The sequence below is a fragment of the Zalophus californianus genome, chromosome 7 (genome assembly GCF_009762305.2).
Source record: "Zalophus californianus isolate mZalCal1 chromosome 7, mZalCal1.pri.v2, whole genome shotgun sequence".
NCBI classification, from domain to species: Eukaryota; Metazoa; Chordata; class Mammalia; order Carnivora; family Otariidae; genus Zalophus; species Zalophus californianus.
In genome coordinates, this window is record NC_045601.1 from 14,223,147 (window position 1) to 14,239,783 (window position 16,637).

The 16,637-nt window shown below is 39.8% G+C and overlaps 1 protein-coding gene across 5 annotated transcripts in view; it reads left to right on the forward strand.

Annotated features, from left to right (window-relative positions):
* RGS17 (regulator of G protein signaling 17) overlaps positions 1-16,637 on the forward strand; it is a 91,507-nt gene that overhangs the window by 53,643 nt on the left and 21,227 nt on the right. For 3 of the 5 annotated variants that reach the window (XM_027601563.2, XM_027601562.2, XM_027601564.2), the window contains one exon: positions 5,565-5,708. In XM_027601563.2, the coding sequence (XP_027457364.1) occupies positions 5,590-5,708 (119 nt within the window). In that variant the 5' untranslated portion in view covers positions 5,565-5,589. Of the gene's footprint in view, positions 1-5,564; positions 5,709-12,928; positions 13,860-16,637 lie in introns of those variants that run through there. The other 2 variants (XM_027601565.2, XM_027601566.2) reach the window with 2 other exon arrangements.

A 16,637-nucleotide genomic window follows, 5' to 3' on the forward strand; every position in this document is an offset into this window, starting at 1 on the left:
TTCCCTTCTGTATTTACAGCTAAATCCCGTGAATTATCGTTAAGTACCACTGTTTAGAAGGACACACAGGAAGTAGATGCAAGTAAGGATTCCAGGCTGTGAATAGCCGCTATTCGCCTCGGCTCTTCAACCAGAGAAAGTCCTGTCACTAAGTAGCTTTCTCAGTAGTTTTTCCTCCCCCTCTGTGTGTGTAATTCTTTGGACAGTGCAGCTATGTAGCAAAATATGACAACAGACTGTTTTTCTTATATATAGTTGTATGCCAGACAGCCCAGGAGAAGTGTAGACTCCAAACCCAGTTGATACAATACAGAGTATAAATACCGAACTGCTGGTGTTCAGGGACACATACAGATCAGTCAGAAAAATAGGAGCAACCTGCTCCAAATGGTATGGGTATTTACACAAGAGAAATCAGTGAGTAGTAGTTTCTCTTTTTTTTTGTCAGAAGGAAAATATTGATGACACAACACACACAATTACCTCAGAAAAGCACAGAGAAGGCATTCGCCTGTAATTTCTTTTTAATTTTTTAAAAGATTTTATTTATTTATTTGACACAAAAAGAGAGAGAGAGCACAAGCAGGGCGAAGGGCAGAGGGAGAAGCAGGCTCCCCTCTGAGCAGGGAGCACGACCAGGGCTCCATCCCAGGACCCTGGGATCATGACTTGAGCTGAAGGCAGACGCTTAACTGACTGAGCCCCCCAGGCGCCCCTGTGATTTTTTTTTTTTCTAATGAGCCAAAGGACTTAGAAAACAGTGAAAAGTCCTGCAAATCTACCATATTATTTGAACTCCTTTTCCATGCTTTTAAACTACACGGTTGCACCCAACATGACATTTCTCTATGAATTTTTCAAAATTGGATATTTAACAGTGAGAAAATGAAGGTATTCAATTCTCAAGAAGGTGATTGAATCTTTCTGCAAACTTCCGGGATAAGATATAGATAAGGACCTCTGTCTGGTATAAAGCTGTGTTGTATTTATGTATATGTGTATGTGGGGGGAGCGGGGGGTTCTGAAGAAAAAAATATAAATAAGTACAAAAGATAATAAATACTCCTGCATGCAATACTCCAATTAAACAAATACTAATATTTTGTTATTGCTTCAGGTCTTTGTAAAAGAAATGATCAGATAAAGTTATAAATCCCTCTTTTTCCAATCACATGCCCATCATTATCCCCCAGAAGCATCCAAAGTCATGGCTCTAGTTCATGCTTTTATTACTTTACTATATATATTATCTGGAAATAAAAGGTATTGTTTTGTGTATTTATGAAAATTAAGTTAATAATACAGGCTATATTTAATATTTTACAGCTGTTTTTTCCATTCAGTGTTATTTTACGATCTCCCCGTTGAATCCTATAGGTCTAAGTTATCCGTTTTAAGTGTTGTTTTATGTATCATCATATAACAAGATCCCCATCTTTATTTATTCCTGAAAAGATGAAAATATAGATTGTTTCCCATTGGAGTTATTAAAAATACCGTCATTAATGTCTTCCTATGCATATGTGAAAGTTTCTCCAATGTATAAATAGGAGAGTGGAATTTGTTAGCTACATTGTTATGTAGCCAATATTATTCTTCAAAATGATTGTATGAGAGCTTTTTGTTTACCCACATCCTCTCTCAAAATTTGGTGCCCTGTGACTTTTTAACTGTGGGGAAATTGGTTATGGAATAATTGTTTATTTGAATTTCTCTGATTACTGGTTTTGAGCATTTATTAATCTAATTTGGGGCATTTATGTTTTCCTCTTCTGTAAACTGCCCACACATCTCCTTTGCCCATTTTTCTATTAGGTTATTTGTATTTTTCAACTGTGATGTGTTACTTCTGTATTACAGATAATAATCCTTTGTATCTTCTAGTCCGGTTTTCATTTTTCACTTTATTTATGTTATCCTTATTTGTTCAAAGGTTTTTGATAAATTAGACTATATCAAAAATAATATTTTCCTTTTTACCTTAGTCTCATAAGAAATCCTTTTCCTGCCCTGAAACTATAAAAGCATTTCTCTATATTTTTTATCAGAGTTTTATAATTGTTTGTAACACCTATCCCAATTCATTTGAAGTTTGTGTGTGTGTGTTATAGCTTAAAGATGTAGTTTTTTTCATGTTTAAATCAAATTGTATCAACACCGGGTATTGAACTTCTTCTGAATGATAATGGAAATGTCCTCTAATTTAAGCCATGATTGCATATATGCCTGAGTGTGTGTCTCAGCTCTATATAGATTCCTTCTACTGATCTACTTATGTATTCCCCTACCAATGACATACTGTCATAATTGTTATTGTTTCGTATTATTGACATGACATCACCACTTGTTCTTGTTCTCAGAGATATCTTGGTTTATTTCTGCCCTTTTATTCTTCCACATAAATTTTAGAATCCCTTTGTTGAGTTCCATGAATGATTAAATTAGAATTTTTATTACAGTCATACTGAATTTATAGAATAATTTGGGACAACTAACACTTTGAAGATACCCCATTTCCCCACTTGAGAAAATAACCTATCTCTATCCAGGTTTATTTTGTATTTTTTGATAAAGTTTTGTAATATTTTCAGAAAGTTCTTGCACAACTTTTGTTAGAAATAGTGCCAGTTGTTTTCATTTATATAATTCATTTGCATGATGCCTTTCTTTCTTTGATATATTCTAATTAGTTATTGGTAGTATTTTAGAAAGGCATTGATTTTTGAAGCTTAACCTGGTATCCTCCATGAACTGTCTCTGATAACTTCATGTAATCTCTTGGAATTTCTTTGTAGACAACCATATCACTTGTAAATATTAAAATGTGTGTTTTCCTTCAACCCTTATTTACTTTTTCTTATTTTATTGCATTGGCTAGGAAATTAATAATTTTCAGTGTTGGATGTGATAGAGTTTATTGTCCTTTTCTTGTCATCAATGAAGTTGCTTATAAAATTCAGCACTCAGTAAGCATTTTTATGTTATCTACTATGTACCAGGCATTGTTACAATGAATAGAATAGACAAAAATCTCTACCTTCATGGAACTTATTTTCTAGTTGGTTAGACAAACAAGGGTGGATAGGTTATGCTTGGGGTAGAGTAAGGGAGGGGTGATTTTAAATAAAGTAGCAGGGAAGGTTCCCCTGAGAATGTAACATAGGAGTAAGGATGAAGTCAAGCACTGAGGGAAGAGCCAGTGCAAGGGCCCCGACATGTGACTGTACCAGGCATGGTTGAGGAACAGCAAGGAGGCCATTTTGGTTAAACAGAGTGAGCGAGGAGGAGAGAAAAGGAGATGCATTCAGAGAAGCGATAAAGGACCAGAGTGCAAAAACATTGGCTTTGACTCTGAGTAAAATGGGAAGCCACTGGAAGATTTAGAGTGGATTTGGGTGGAAGAATCTTTGCTGAAATCACCTACTTATGTTCTAGAAGACTCACTGTGGCTGCTGTGTTGAGACTAGACGGGAATGGAATAGGAAGAGAAGAGAAGAGATGAGGAGTAGCGAGAACAGAATGGAGCGCGAGGGGACAGTAACGAGGCCTCACATTCGCTGGTCTGCTGATGTGAGGTCTGAATGAAAGAGGGGAGTCTAGGATGATTCCACAGGTTTTTGGTTTTCTCCCCCCTTGGTCTGAATAATTAGATAAGGCTTTTCATTTACGGAAAGTGGAAGAATTGTGGGAGGAACGGGTCGGTGGAGGAGGAAAGAGCATCGGATTGGAACATGTGCCTGAGATGCCAAGTTGAGAAAGCCCAGGGGAGACGTCAGGTAGGTAGTTGGATAGATGAGTCCTGAATTCGGGAAAATCATCTTTACTGGACTTGTAAATTTGAGAATTCTGAACAGGAAGCAGGTAGGTCCAGTAAAAGTCTCAATGAGTTCATCCAAAAAATGACAGAGAAGCATTCTAGGGACAGAGTATTGTGGCCAACCAAAGTTTGGAGGTGAGAGACGAGAAAAGGAAAGAACAAAATAGACTGAGAAGTGCCTCGTGAGCTAGGGAGCGAATAGGTGAGTATGGTGCCCAGAAAGGCAGGAGAGGAAAGCATTTCAAAGAGGATGGAGTGATCACTGTGTCACAGGTGCTGATTGGCCTGGAGATGTTTATAAAAGGACTCTTAAACTGAACAATCTGGGGACACTGTCATACATATAAAAACTGTTAGTGGTGGGAAGGAAACCCTTCCATTTCCCTAATTTATGTAGTCTTAAATTTATTTCTAGACTGTTCTAAACAGAGAATCATGGGATTTTACTTTAGCCAGTCATTAATTAAGTCCAACATCATTATTTTTATCAATTTCAGTACCTAATTGCTTCTTATATTTCACTCCTTCCTCTGACTGTTTTCTTCTGAACGAAGTAGATTATATACCTGATAACCTTTTAACTAGAAATGCTACAAGAATATATAAGTATTTGCCCATGAAAATTATTTAACTACTTCCCTTATGTAAACACAGAAAAATTTTTTTAATACATACCTTATTCTCCAATTTAAAAAAAGTCAGTGCTTGAAAAACATAATTTTTAAAGCATGAGCTCACAATACCAAAATAACCCAAAGTACATGATGGTTTTAATAAGTATTGCTCACAGTCACACATGACATTGTATGTATATGATTTACATACGTTGCATATTTATGAAAAAATCATGCAGTAGAATTCATTCCTTTTCCATGAGGTCATGCTATATTGATATTATTCTACTCAAAGTTTTTTTTTTTTTATCCTCAACAAAGTCCTAGGTCACCTATACATAGGTGACAACTCATTTGGCCTGCTTCATAAGGTCACAGGTAGTTCATCCTGTGTCCCAGCATTTTTCTCATTTACCATGATACCGACATTCCACCAAAGTAATTTCCCTGGATTGGATGACTTTTTATTTTTCCACAATTCTCTACTGAATGAAAACGCATCTGGGGTGGTGGAGGGAAGGGAAGTGTTACCTTTGCAACAGGGACTCCTAACGGCGAAAAACGCACTTTGCCAATATATATGATCAAGATTCGGCCCCTGAAGGGTGAGTCGGATGGAGATGCAATGTCTTAAAAGAAGCTGAAAGAACACCAGAAACAAACTTGATCTTCCTCACAATTTTACATAGTTAGAAACCTTGCAAGCTGATTTGTAAAACTCAGTGAACCTGACTGTAAGTGAACACCAGGGGAGAAACAAGTTATGTACCCCCGCTACAGTCATTTAGACCTGTTCACCAGGGAAAGCGGATGAAATCCTTCTTGAGTAAAGAAAGAAGTTAAACGTAGATTTTCCAGCCTTGTCTCCTTTACTTTACCAACTTGATTTTGATTACGTGACGTCGTTATGATCATTTTATGTAGCAGATAAGGGTGGAAGTTTGTCCCTCAGGTTTTTAAGATAGTCTCCTGAAAAATTTTTGCTGAAAATTTTTAATTTGACTGCTAAAGCTTATTCATTTTTTTTTTACCTTCATTTATCTCCCATCCCAATTAAACTATGTTCCCTTCAGCAGAGGCAATGGATCTTTCTTTTAATTTTTTCAGACCTTCTGTTTTCTCTCTTCTTTCAGCCAGTTGGGTGCGAAAGTAGCTGAAATGCGAAAGAGACAGCAATCACAAAATGAAGGAACACCTGCTGTGTCTCAAGGGCCTGGAAACCAGAGACCCAACAACACGTGTTGCTTCTGCTGGTGTTGTTGCTGCAGCTGCTCCTGGTACGTGGCTCTCTCAGTAGGACGTCCCCCCCCCACCCCCACCCCCACGCTAGCTGGGGACTAACTAGAATGAATTTGCAGCTTCCTTCTTAGGATCCTGGAAACCTCTCAACCTGTCTCCTTTTCATCCCTTACGAGTAGCAATTATTGGAGACCATCCCTGGGAATAGAATATTTCCCCAGAATCTACATTTAAATTGAGATTAAGGTAAACAGTTGAAAACTTACTTTTTTATCCTGTTTTTCTCCATCCACCCTTCTTAAAGAGACAGGTAAAATGAAGATTAGGGTTATAGTTTGTTTAAGCATAAACAATATTCTCCAATGTTCCGGAAGGTACAAGAACATGAAGATAGTATCGAGCAGTACTGTACATCATAGTCGACGTTGTGTTTTAGTTATATGCTGTTTCACAGGATGTTGATCATTCCGTCGTGGAGCCACAAAACTAGGGGTGGCCCTCTCAGCCACAGATGCCTTATAAAGGACAGAGAAAGAAGTGCCCCAGATCCATGTCCACAGGTCTAAAAGGCCAGGGGCTATGATGGGTATGAAAGCCAAGTCAGTCAACTAAAATCTCCAAACTAAGAGCCAGAGAGCCTGCTTTCCTTGGTGACTTTATCACTGACAGGTTCTGTGACAGCATCCAAAGTTTTAAACTCTGCTTTTTGGTTTCCTCATTGGCAAAATGATAAAGTTGGACAAGCTGATCCCCAAGGTTCTGTCCAATACTAAATGTCCGTGATTCAGGCACCTCAGGAAACCTGCTCCAGTTCCAAATTCCCCAAGTGCCTTCCAGTAAGAAGATCAGCAAGACCTAGAGTCCTAAGATTTATGTGGATGAGATTCCCCAGGGGGATGCTAGATTTAATAGAACTTTCCATAGAACCGTAAGTTTCGGGGTCCTTTAAGATCCAATTCACAAGTGGATCTTCTGGATTAGTAGTGGTCCTCTGGATCTCCCCGATTTACGTCAGAGCTCTGAAGAAAGGCCCAAATACTTGAATGATCTTCTTGTATATGATCTCCACAGTTTCCTGACATCCTTTGAGGTTACTGGTATGATATGGTGGCATGATATTCTATCATTGTGGCCGAAATAGATGAAACTTGTTATGCTCTAGTGGTAGCCTTGGTGTTAAACAAGCTCTGTCCCTTTTAGGAAACTTCATTTCCAGAAAACCGTCAGACATTTTAGTAATTCGGAAGTTTGAGGTTTTATAAATATCAAAATTGCCTCCCAGACGATGATTCTTTGTTAAGGAAAATCATAAGTGACTCCTTTTCTTTCATTTTTAAGCCTTAACTATTTCAGATGGAGGAAATACTTCACAAAATTTTATGTATTTTTTTTTTTTTCATTGATCACTCCTAAAGAGATCATCTGTCTCTGGTTTGAATCCATGGAGTAAAGTGTAGTGACTTAATATGGTGGTTTGGAAGTCAGACTGCCTGAGTTCAAATCTTGTCATCATCACTGTCTGACTTTTAACAAGTTACTTAATGTACTCAAATTATAGTAATAAGAATCCCTACTTCATAAGGTTGTTGTAAACATTAAATGAAATAAAACACATACAAGCTGAAAACAGTGCCTGACACATAGTATGCATTTAAGAATTAGCTCAGTGGGGGGCACCTGGGTGGCACAGTCAGTTAAGCGTCCTACTTTTGGTTTCAGCTCAGGTCGTGATCTCAGGGTCGTGAAATTGAGTCCTGCATCAGGCTCTGCACTCAGCACAGAGTCCACTTGGGATTCTCTCTCCCTTTCCCTCTGCACCCCCACACCCCTGCCTTTGCACGCTTTGCACTCTCTCTCTCTCTCGCAGTAGCTCACTGGGTTATAGAACACTTCATATTGGCAAAAATAAAATCTCCTTTATAAAGAGTACCTGGCTTGGAATAATGTGTATATATATATATATTTGTAAAGATCTGCTTATGGATATAATATAAAAACTAATCTTAGAAAGGAAAGCTATTTTATTTTAGATTCTGTGTAAGACATCGCAAATATATTGTTACAAAGTGTTGAAGATTATATTTCTTTTTCTCATTTGCACTCTGCTATGTTCCAGAAATCAGTATATGATTTTATTTACCTGCTGAAATTTATTTCTGAATTGCTTCAGGATTATAACACCACCAAAACAGATAAGAGTACTGAAGTTTTGTTGTACTATATTCGTTTGCTGTCAAACAGCTATTTGGTGAGATTTGTTTTTTTTCCTCTCCTACGTATGTTTAGTGAGACTTGCTTTTATAAAGTGCGCACTGAATAACAAAACATTCAGCATGAGCTTGTGAGCATCAAACTGTCAAAGAACACAGACTATGGATGGAGAACAAAACAGGTTTTGGGAGCTGCATTAACTCTCCACACCTCTAAAGTGACGCCGATTTGAGCTCAAACACTTGGTGCATTGGATAAGGGCTCTGAGTTCTAGACTCAAGTGTCATTGTCAAGAACTATGTTTGTTAGCAATGAGTCATGGATGCCTGAGTCTAAGCCATAAAACACACATTTTGTAAATTTATAAATGATAAATCATAGGTAATTTATAATGTAAACAACTTGAAAAAAATGAAAGTTAAATCGCCTTAACTATGAATTCTAATTGTGTTATCTCACTGAGAATGAGAATCTCAATACACGCATTTTGAAAATATCATTATTTTTATATTTTGAGTTTAAGAAAAAAAATTTAAAACCTTAATAGAGTGGAAAAACAAAAGAAATAAATGTTCTTCAAATTTTCCAGGGTAGGTCAGAGGAGCAGAACAGAAAGAAACACTAAAAAATGTTAATTTGGGGACCAAAATAAAGTTAGAAATCAAAATATGAAGTAACTGTCAGTTGTAAAAAGGAACATTTGTCCTGTAGCTGCTTTCTCCTCCTTTTAAGGAAATAGAATGCTAGGAAAGTAAATTTCTATATCTAGTAATAAATACAAATGCCTCACCCTAGCCTTACACATTATAGGTTTTTTCAACAACATAGTATTTCCCTCAGATTTGCATTTCTCTTTCATATTTCAGTATCAGCTCCTATCCCATATTGAAACTTATTCCTATCTTAATAAAATTACCACTGTGCTTTGGAGGGAGGGGGGATGATACAGAGATTAAGTACAAAACTGCTGAATATTTCCATAGTTTCCTTCCAACATCTAAAAAGTTGGGACTTAATCCATAATGACTTGTTAAGCCCATCTGTTCTCTGTCCCTTTCAAGGAACCACTTCTGTCCCCAAATCAGTCTCTTTCCCTTCTCTCCCCACAGCCTTCCATTTCAAGAGGAGAAAACAAGGGAATGTGGTTTAGAGCATGTGAGCTGTGTAACAGAAATGAATCATGGAGGTCTGAGTTTGGGCCATAAATTGAACCATGTATAAATTTGCAAGTCCTTCTATACGTGGGGCTAAGCTGTTCCTGACCAGGAGGACAGAGAGTTTTGTGAAGACCACTTGTCTAAAGGTTCAAGGTTAATGTTCCTCTGACATCAAGACTCAAACAGAGGTAGTTAACTCTCTTCCCTTTTCTTGGTGAGAATGAAATCTTTGAACGATGTGGGCTCCCCACCAAATTGCCATCTCCAGGACAGTAGGGAGCAGTGAGGACATTCACACACGTGCACTTGAGATGACACGTGTGACGAGGCATCGCAAAGTAGAAACTGCTGTGGGCTCCCAAAAGCAAGGGTCCCCAAGAAGGAGATGGAAAAATAGAGATTTCAAAATTTATGTCAAGCTCAAAGCTAATTTCCAGATTGTCCCACGAGCCCTCTTCCAACATCAGAGGTTATGTTAAAATAACCCAGATTTTTTTTTTTTCCCCAAAGAAGTCTTTAGGTGCTAATCCATCCCTGTTTTAATTCCTTGTTGTTCCTGGTGGTGTCCTATCGAGCAAGACAGATTTCCATGTTCAACCATAACAAATTAGAACTCAAGAGACTTCAGCTCTCATCTCTCAATCTCTCCAAATGTTCCTATTGACTTCTCATGCCACGTGGTGGGCATGAGGGGATGGCTCCCGGGGAGTCCGGGGCTGGGGGCCACAGCCCCGGGGAATGGCTCTGTCTTTAGCTATTTTACATATTAGACTTAGGCATACGCTTTAAAAAAAAAAAAAAAAAAGATTCATTTATTTGAGAGAGAGTGGTGGGGGAGGGGCAAAGGAAGAGCAAGACAGAATCTTAAGCAGACTCCACATGGAGCCCAATGCGGGGTTCAATCTCACGACCCTGAGATCACTACCTGAGCAGAAACCAAGAGTCGGACACTTAACTGCGCCACCCAGGCGCCCCAAGCTTTTGGCTGAAAGAAAAATTGGCTTTGTTAAAAAAACTAATGTCTAGAAAATGCTGTGTCTAATGTTCCAGAGAAGGAAACTGAAGGCTTCCCTGCTCTCATGAAGCTCGTTGGTGTCAGAAGTGAGGCTAAAATACACCTCTCTTAATATCCAGTCCGTTGTTTTGTCCACTTGAAGATGACACTTCCAGACTTTTCATTTCTTGGTTTGATATGAACCATTTCAAAACGTCTTAGTTTTCAAATTGAATTCACAGTCCTCATGCACTGCTGTGTACTGCCTATGAGATTTGGCCCACTGCATTGGATATTCTTCATTCTCCTCAGGAGAAATTGTCCCACAGACTGAAATTAGCTAGCCCTGTGAAAGCTAAAATTCTCTCCCTTTTGGACACATGACTTCCCAGAGTTCCCAGACCATGGGACAGATCCGACTAAGTAAAGGTTCAGCACTTCATCAACGTGCTTTCGGCTGCCCCCGCCTCCATTCTTAAGAAGTACCCCCCCCCCCAGTTTCTGTAATTTAAAACAGTGCAAAAATCATGTCCTATTTTATCCTCTGATGCTGTCACACTTTAGCTATCTGCCAGTGAAAATACTACGACACATGCTTTAAACGCCTAAGGTTATTTTTCAAAAGGGAAAACAAAATCCACATCTGCTCCTTGGTGAAGGAACCACCCCTGGAAATAAATCTGCTGACACTACGCAAGGTGCATCATTTCATCTGCGGCACCAGTGATAAACACTTCACCTGTCACGCTCAGAGGCTTGATTCATCTCACATGGGAGCGTAAGTTATGTGCCAAGGACTTCCGAAGTACTTGTAACCAGATCATCACAGGTATCACTTACAAGCAGCTCTACGGTTTTGAAACTCATCTCACCGTGGTATGGGTGAATTTCCTCAGTAGTTTCTGTGACTTATATAAACATAAAACTCAGACAATCAAAAGCCATCGACTAAAATGAACCCCAGTTTTCCAGGCCACATCCACAAAATCAAAAAGTGGACGTGAGGACCATGAACCTTCTGTACTGCCACACATTTGTTAATTCTCTCATTTACAGTTCATTAACATTTATGTCTCCTATTGCCTGATACAGTTGTACTTCATTGGCTTTCACCAGATTCTCCCTGCCTCTGCATCGACAGAAAAAGTTGAATCCAGAGAGGTCACCCTCTAGAAAGCTTGGTATTCAAGCTGTCTCTGCCAAGTCTGTGTTATACATGTATGACCAGAGGGCCATCTATCGGAAACTGCCAGAATTAGAATGCCTTGATCCTTTTCCATCGAAGGCATACCATTGGTACTCTTTCTGACTCTGTATTTACTATACAGTTTTTTGAGTATCCCATGGTGGTATTTAGATCATCAATGGATGGAAAGATGGATGTGCCTAAAACAAAGTAACAGATGAAAATGTTATGCCCAGTCTCAGAAGAATAGAAAGAATGAGCCAGAGAAGGGCTGGAGAAAGAAAGTTAAAACTAATTCAAGTCAGAAGGAGGCAAGGGGCAGCTTAGAAGGAAAGGCAGCTCACAGCCAGCTGATTCAGTGCGGAACCAGGAATTGTCCTGCTGCATGCTGGAGTCAACTATGGCATGATAGCCCTGAGGTGTGGAGTATAAGAAGGAGAGTGTGTGGTGTGAGGAGCCTGGTAAGGAATCTGAGCTATAGGAGGATCCGGAGAGGCAGAGAAGGGGAAAGTCAGATGGCATAAGCCTCACAGAATGTGGAAGAGGAGTGCCAGCCCCCACCTTGCCCTGTGGGCAGTGTGGGAGGAGCTGCCTGAGAGACACCTTCAGAGAGCTGGGTGCCAGGTAGGGTCAGAGCAGGAACATGGACTATAGGAGGCTGAGAACACAGGAAGTGTGCTTGCCATGGAAAGGGAGTTCCAAAGAAACAAGGAGTATCCTCAGAGTGGAAGAGAGAGAGGAGCCTCACTCTAGCAAAGAAGCCCAGAGGCTGATAGGAGGAAAGATACTGTAGGCATAGGGGTTGAGAGTGTGTTCTGGGACAGGGCCCTGCATGGGCACATGAGCGGGGTACACTGGCCTGGAGATCCCAGTTGACTTCAGATCATTTCAGGGTCAGACTCAGAGAGCCTCTCTCGAATCTCTGCTGACTCACTATCTGTGGTGATGTGGTGAGGGCCACCTGGGTCTGGATGGGCCAGGGTGTGGCAGATGTCTAAGATGACCTTGGCATTGAGCTGGTGCTCTTCATACCCATGACCATGCCTCCCTCTACCCTGAACAAAGCTCAACACAGGGAGGGCCAGTTTGACTCCCCAACTCACTCTACTGGTTTTCATATTAGTGATTCTCCTTCTGTTTAACATGTATTTCTGTTTTGGGGGTTAATACCTTTAAAATTTATTATGTGGATCTTATAGTTGAATTCATAAAAGTTCATATCGGTCAGTTGGCACTGGACGTTCCTGTAAACATAAACTAAAGTTTCATACTTTAAAATAGTCAAAAATGGGGCACCTGGGTGGCTCAGTTGGTTGAGCGACTGCCTTCGGCTCAGGTCATGGTCCTGGAGTCCCTGGATCGAGTCTCGCATCAGGCTCCCCGCTCAGCGGGGAGTCTGCTTCTCCCTCTGACCCTTCCCCCTCTCATGTGCTCTCTCTCTCTCATTCTCTCTGTCTCAAATAAATAAATAAAATCTTTAAAAAAATAAATAAATAAAATAAAATAGTCAAAAATAAGTTAGCTATTAACATATTGACACATAGTAGGTGTTTAATTAATACTAAGGTGTTAAATGGATGACTGAATTTGGATTTTCTATTTGAGTCCAACTTTATAAAAATATGAAATATGAAAATTTGTGTCTCAAAAATTAGTTTAAAAAATAACAGGCATATTCTGTCTGGCCTTTGTATAATTGTGTGGCAAATGATGCTTATTAGGCACCAGATTTCTTCTCATGCACCATCTTCCTTCATTCTCCCTTGTGTGTATGCGCGCACGCGTGTGTGTGTGTGTGTGTGTGTGTGTGTGTGTGGTGTTAGCAATAATAGTAATATATAGTAGCACTAGCAGTAATTAGTAGTAGAGAGGGCCGAAGGTTCTGGGGGAGAGCACTAAAATCTCCTTAGTGTTTCTGGGGTATAAAGTCAAGAAGGACAAAATAGAAGACTGAAGAGGTAGGCAGTGACAAGCAATAAAATGCCTTTAGTGCTGTATTAAGGAATAAGGACTTCCTACTGCTTTGGATGTAAGAAGGGACTGAAGATTATTAAATGAGACAAAGCCCATTGTATGTTTTAAGTCTGTCCTTCTGGAGGCAGTGGGAAGTATGTGGGAGGACAAGACAAAAAACAAGGAGAATTTTAGGAGGTTTTGTAATAGCCTCAGCAAGAGATGTTGGGGGCCCCAAATAAAACAATGATAAAAGGAATGGAGAGATTACCGATTCAAGAGACCCTGGATGTACAGTCAAGAATTTGCAATAGATGAGGAAGAGGAGGGGAGGATACCGCCATGTTGCTTGCTCCCGTGGCCAGGTTGATGGCGGCCCCATGAAATGAGAGGACACGGCCGTAGGAGGTTGTTTAGGGCAGGACAGGTGGTGAGCTGGACTTGCTCTGTTGAAGGCACCCAAGAGTTAGCTGCGGAATGAAGCTGTGAGCTAAGGACGGACACCTCAGGAAATTCCAACGTTGAGAGAGAAAGCAGTGCCAGTGCCTCATACATGGAATGCAGAGAAGAGACAGCCTGAGGGGTAACACGAAACACAGTCCTGGCACAGAAGCCATGAGAAGGGCTTCACAAAGAAGGGAATGACCGACGTTGCCAGGACCCAGCCCACCAGGGAGGTCCCAGTGAGGTAAGAATCGTAGGACATCTTGTCATCTGCCCAGCTGGAAGCTTCTCGGTGAGCTCTGGGAGAATCAAGCTTCTCTTTAAAGTGCCCAACGAGGGGGCGCCTGGGTGGCATAGTCGGTTGAGCATCTTCCAACTCTTGGTTTCGGTTCAGGTCATGGTCTCAGGTTCATGATCTCAGGGTTGTGAGATCGAGCCCCGCATTGGGCTCCACTCTCAGTGCAGAGTCTGCTTAGGATTCTGTCTCTCCCTCTGCTTCTGCCCCACCCCCCAAGTAAGTAAACAAATCTTAAATAAATAAATAAATAAAGCGCACAAGGAGGAAGAATTTAGAGAGAAAAGCTGCCCATGGTGAAAATAAGTGCACCCCTCCTCAAACACTGTGAGGCACCCCGATCTCGGGTGAAGGTTCAATCTGAGGAAAGGTGGAGTTCCCTTCTTGATTTAATCAAAGCAAAATTATTCAACTTCTAAAGCATTGAGAAATTCAGCCCTTTAAATTCCAGGCCAAATTCATTAACAATATAAGAACTTCCCCTCCAGCATCCCCAAGTCAATAATAATATCAAGCATACAGTTAGGACATTTTTGCTACCCCTACCCTATCTAGAAAATGTAGTCGTTGATACATCTGATTGAAATAAGTATTAACTCTTTATTTTTTTTTCTTCTCATTAAAACTATTATTTCTTTTAGGCCTGGCTTACTTTTTCAAGGTTTAGGCGCAATAGACCTATGAAAATATGCCTGCTATTTTAGGACATCATTCAGGAATTACTTGTTCCTTGTCAGATACAACAATAAAATCCACTTCTTCTGAATATGAAGTTTATTATGATATTATTAAGTATGATAAATCTGCGTAATTGGGTTGTAGAAATATTGTAACTTCCAATGCTATAAAATTTGTATCTTTGTATCAGATGTCAAAAATACTATATATCAGTGTACACCTGGGAGCATGGGTTCCTAAGTAGAAAGCAAATTTCTACCATTGCTAATTTTTCTATAAAGCACCATAGCTTATTTAAAAGTACAGGACCATTTTAATCACCTAATTCCATAAGTAATGGCAGAATAATAATTCCATGTGTTTTATTCTAAACAGATGTCGTCTTGCCATATTTAAAGACTATATACAAATTCTAACACATCTTCCTCATATAAATAGCCTACTTACAAGAGACAGCATGGGGTAGGGAAGAAACAGCAACACTGGCATTAGGCCTGAATGTGTCCTTGTTCCATGACCTATAACTGTGAAATGTTCGGCAAGTGACTCAATCTTTCTGAGCCTCTGTATCTTCATCTGTAAGATGTTACTAATAGCATTCATAAGTCAGTGAGTTTACATTTCAGTACGTTCTACGTCCTGAATATCCCTTATTGATAGCTATTTCTTCTGCCCCCCAACCCCCCACGAGTTTCGGTCTGCAAGGAAATTACCAGATTTTGTAGGATTTGACCACTCTATGCTCACATGTTGTCAGTGAATGTAACAGAACCCTTTCCTGCATTTTCTATCCCTGGCCCTTTCTCCCGAACTGTCACATTCACCTGCACAGGTACAACTCAGCATTCCTGGAGCACGCACCACACTGCCATAGGAGTCCGAGACAGCTGTATGTTCATTCTATTCAGGGACTCAGTTTCTCCACAGATCAGGATTATTGCTTTCAATCCTAATTGTTCTCAGGGATGCTTCCCGCCTCCTCCCATACATGTTCACACACACAGGAACTAGAACATAGAAGGCGAGGGGTGCATGGGGGGACAGATAGTGACCAGCTATCAGATGTCTTTCTGAGTATCAACTGCTAGAGTCCTAACTCTTTCGCTCTGCTTTGGATGATAGGCACATGAGTTAACCAAAACCAGAAGCCTGAGCTCCAGCTTAACTGATGCATTTAAAGACTTAGATGACTGCTTGCCATTTTAATAACAGTGTCTACTAACTAAATAGAAGTCCATTTGGCCTTTTCAGATCCAAGATATTTGCTTTCCCACAAAAGCATCAACTTACTTAATTATGGCTTACAGGAAAAATTACAGTGGGTTGAAGGAAGAACTTAAAATAGGATTTCAGTCAACCTGAGAACTGAAATAGAAGATTCTGATGATTGGCGTGTATTACATAAAGTACATCTAAATATTCAATCCTGTACTTCTCTTAATTTTAAGGGGGAGAAAAAAAGAAACCTTGTTTATGCCAAATAAAAAACTTTGGTTATTTAACTAAAAATAAGCTTTACATAATGGATCCAGATTTTAACTATGTAATAACTTGTTAGCAGTTGGCCTTCTAAATCAAATGTGTCGATGAACTAAAATACATAGCTTGGAGTTTGAAATAAAAATGTTATACCCATGGAAAAGGGGAACCTTTGAAACCCGTCTTTTCAAACAGAAGCATGTGTAGAGAGAAATTGGTAGCAAAGAAAGGATGAGTAGATTAAAGAGATTTGTCTTCAGTTTCCATGCATCAAAAGAAGAAATGATTGCTTACATATAACCCAAACTGGAATGAAAATCGTTTGGAGAATCTATTCTCAAAATGGCTCTTTTAAAGAGTTCTCAATAAAAAAAAAAAAAAAAATTCTTATCTGCTAGATAGAAACCTTGTCAGATTAATTTGTTTTAAGAACATATGACTTATGGGGTGCCTGGGTGGCTCAGTCGGTTAAGCGTCTGCTTTCAGCTCAAGTCACGATCCCAGGGTCCTGGGATCAAATCCCACGTGGGGCAAAAAGCCTGCTTCTCTCTCTCCCTCTGCTGCTCCCCC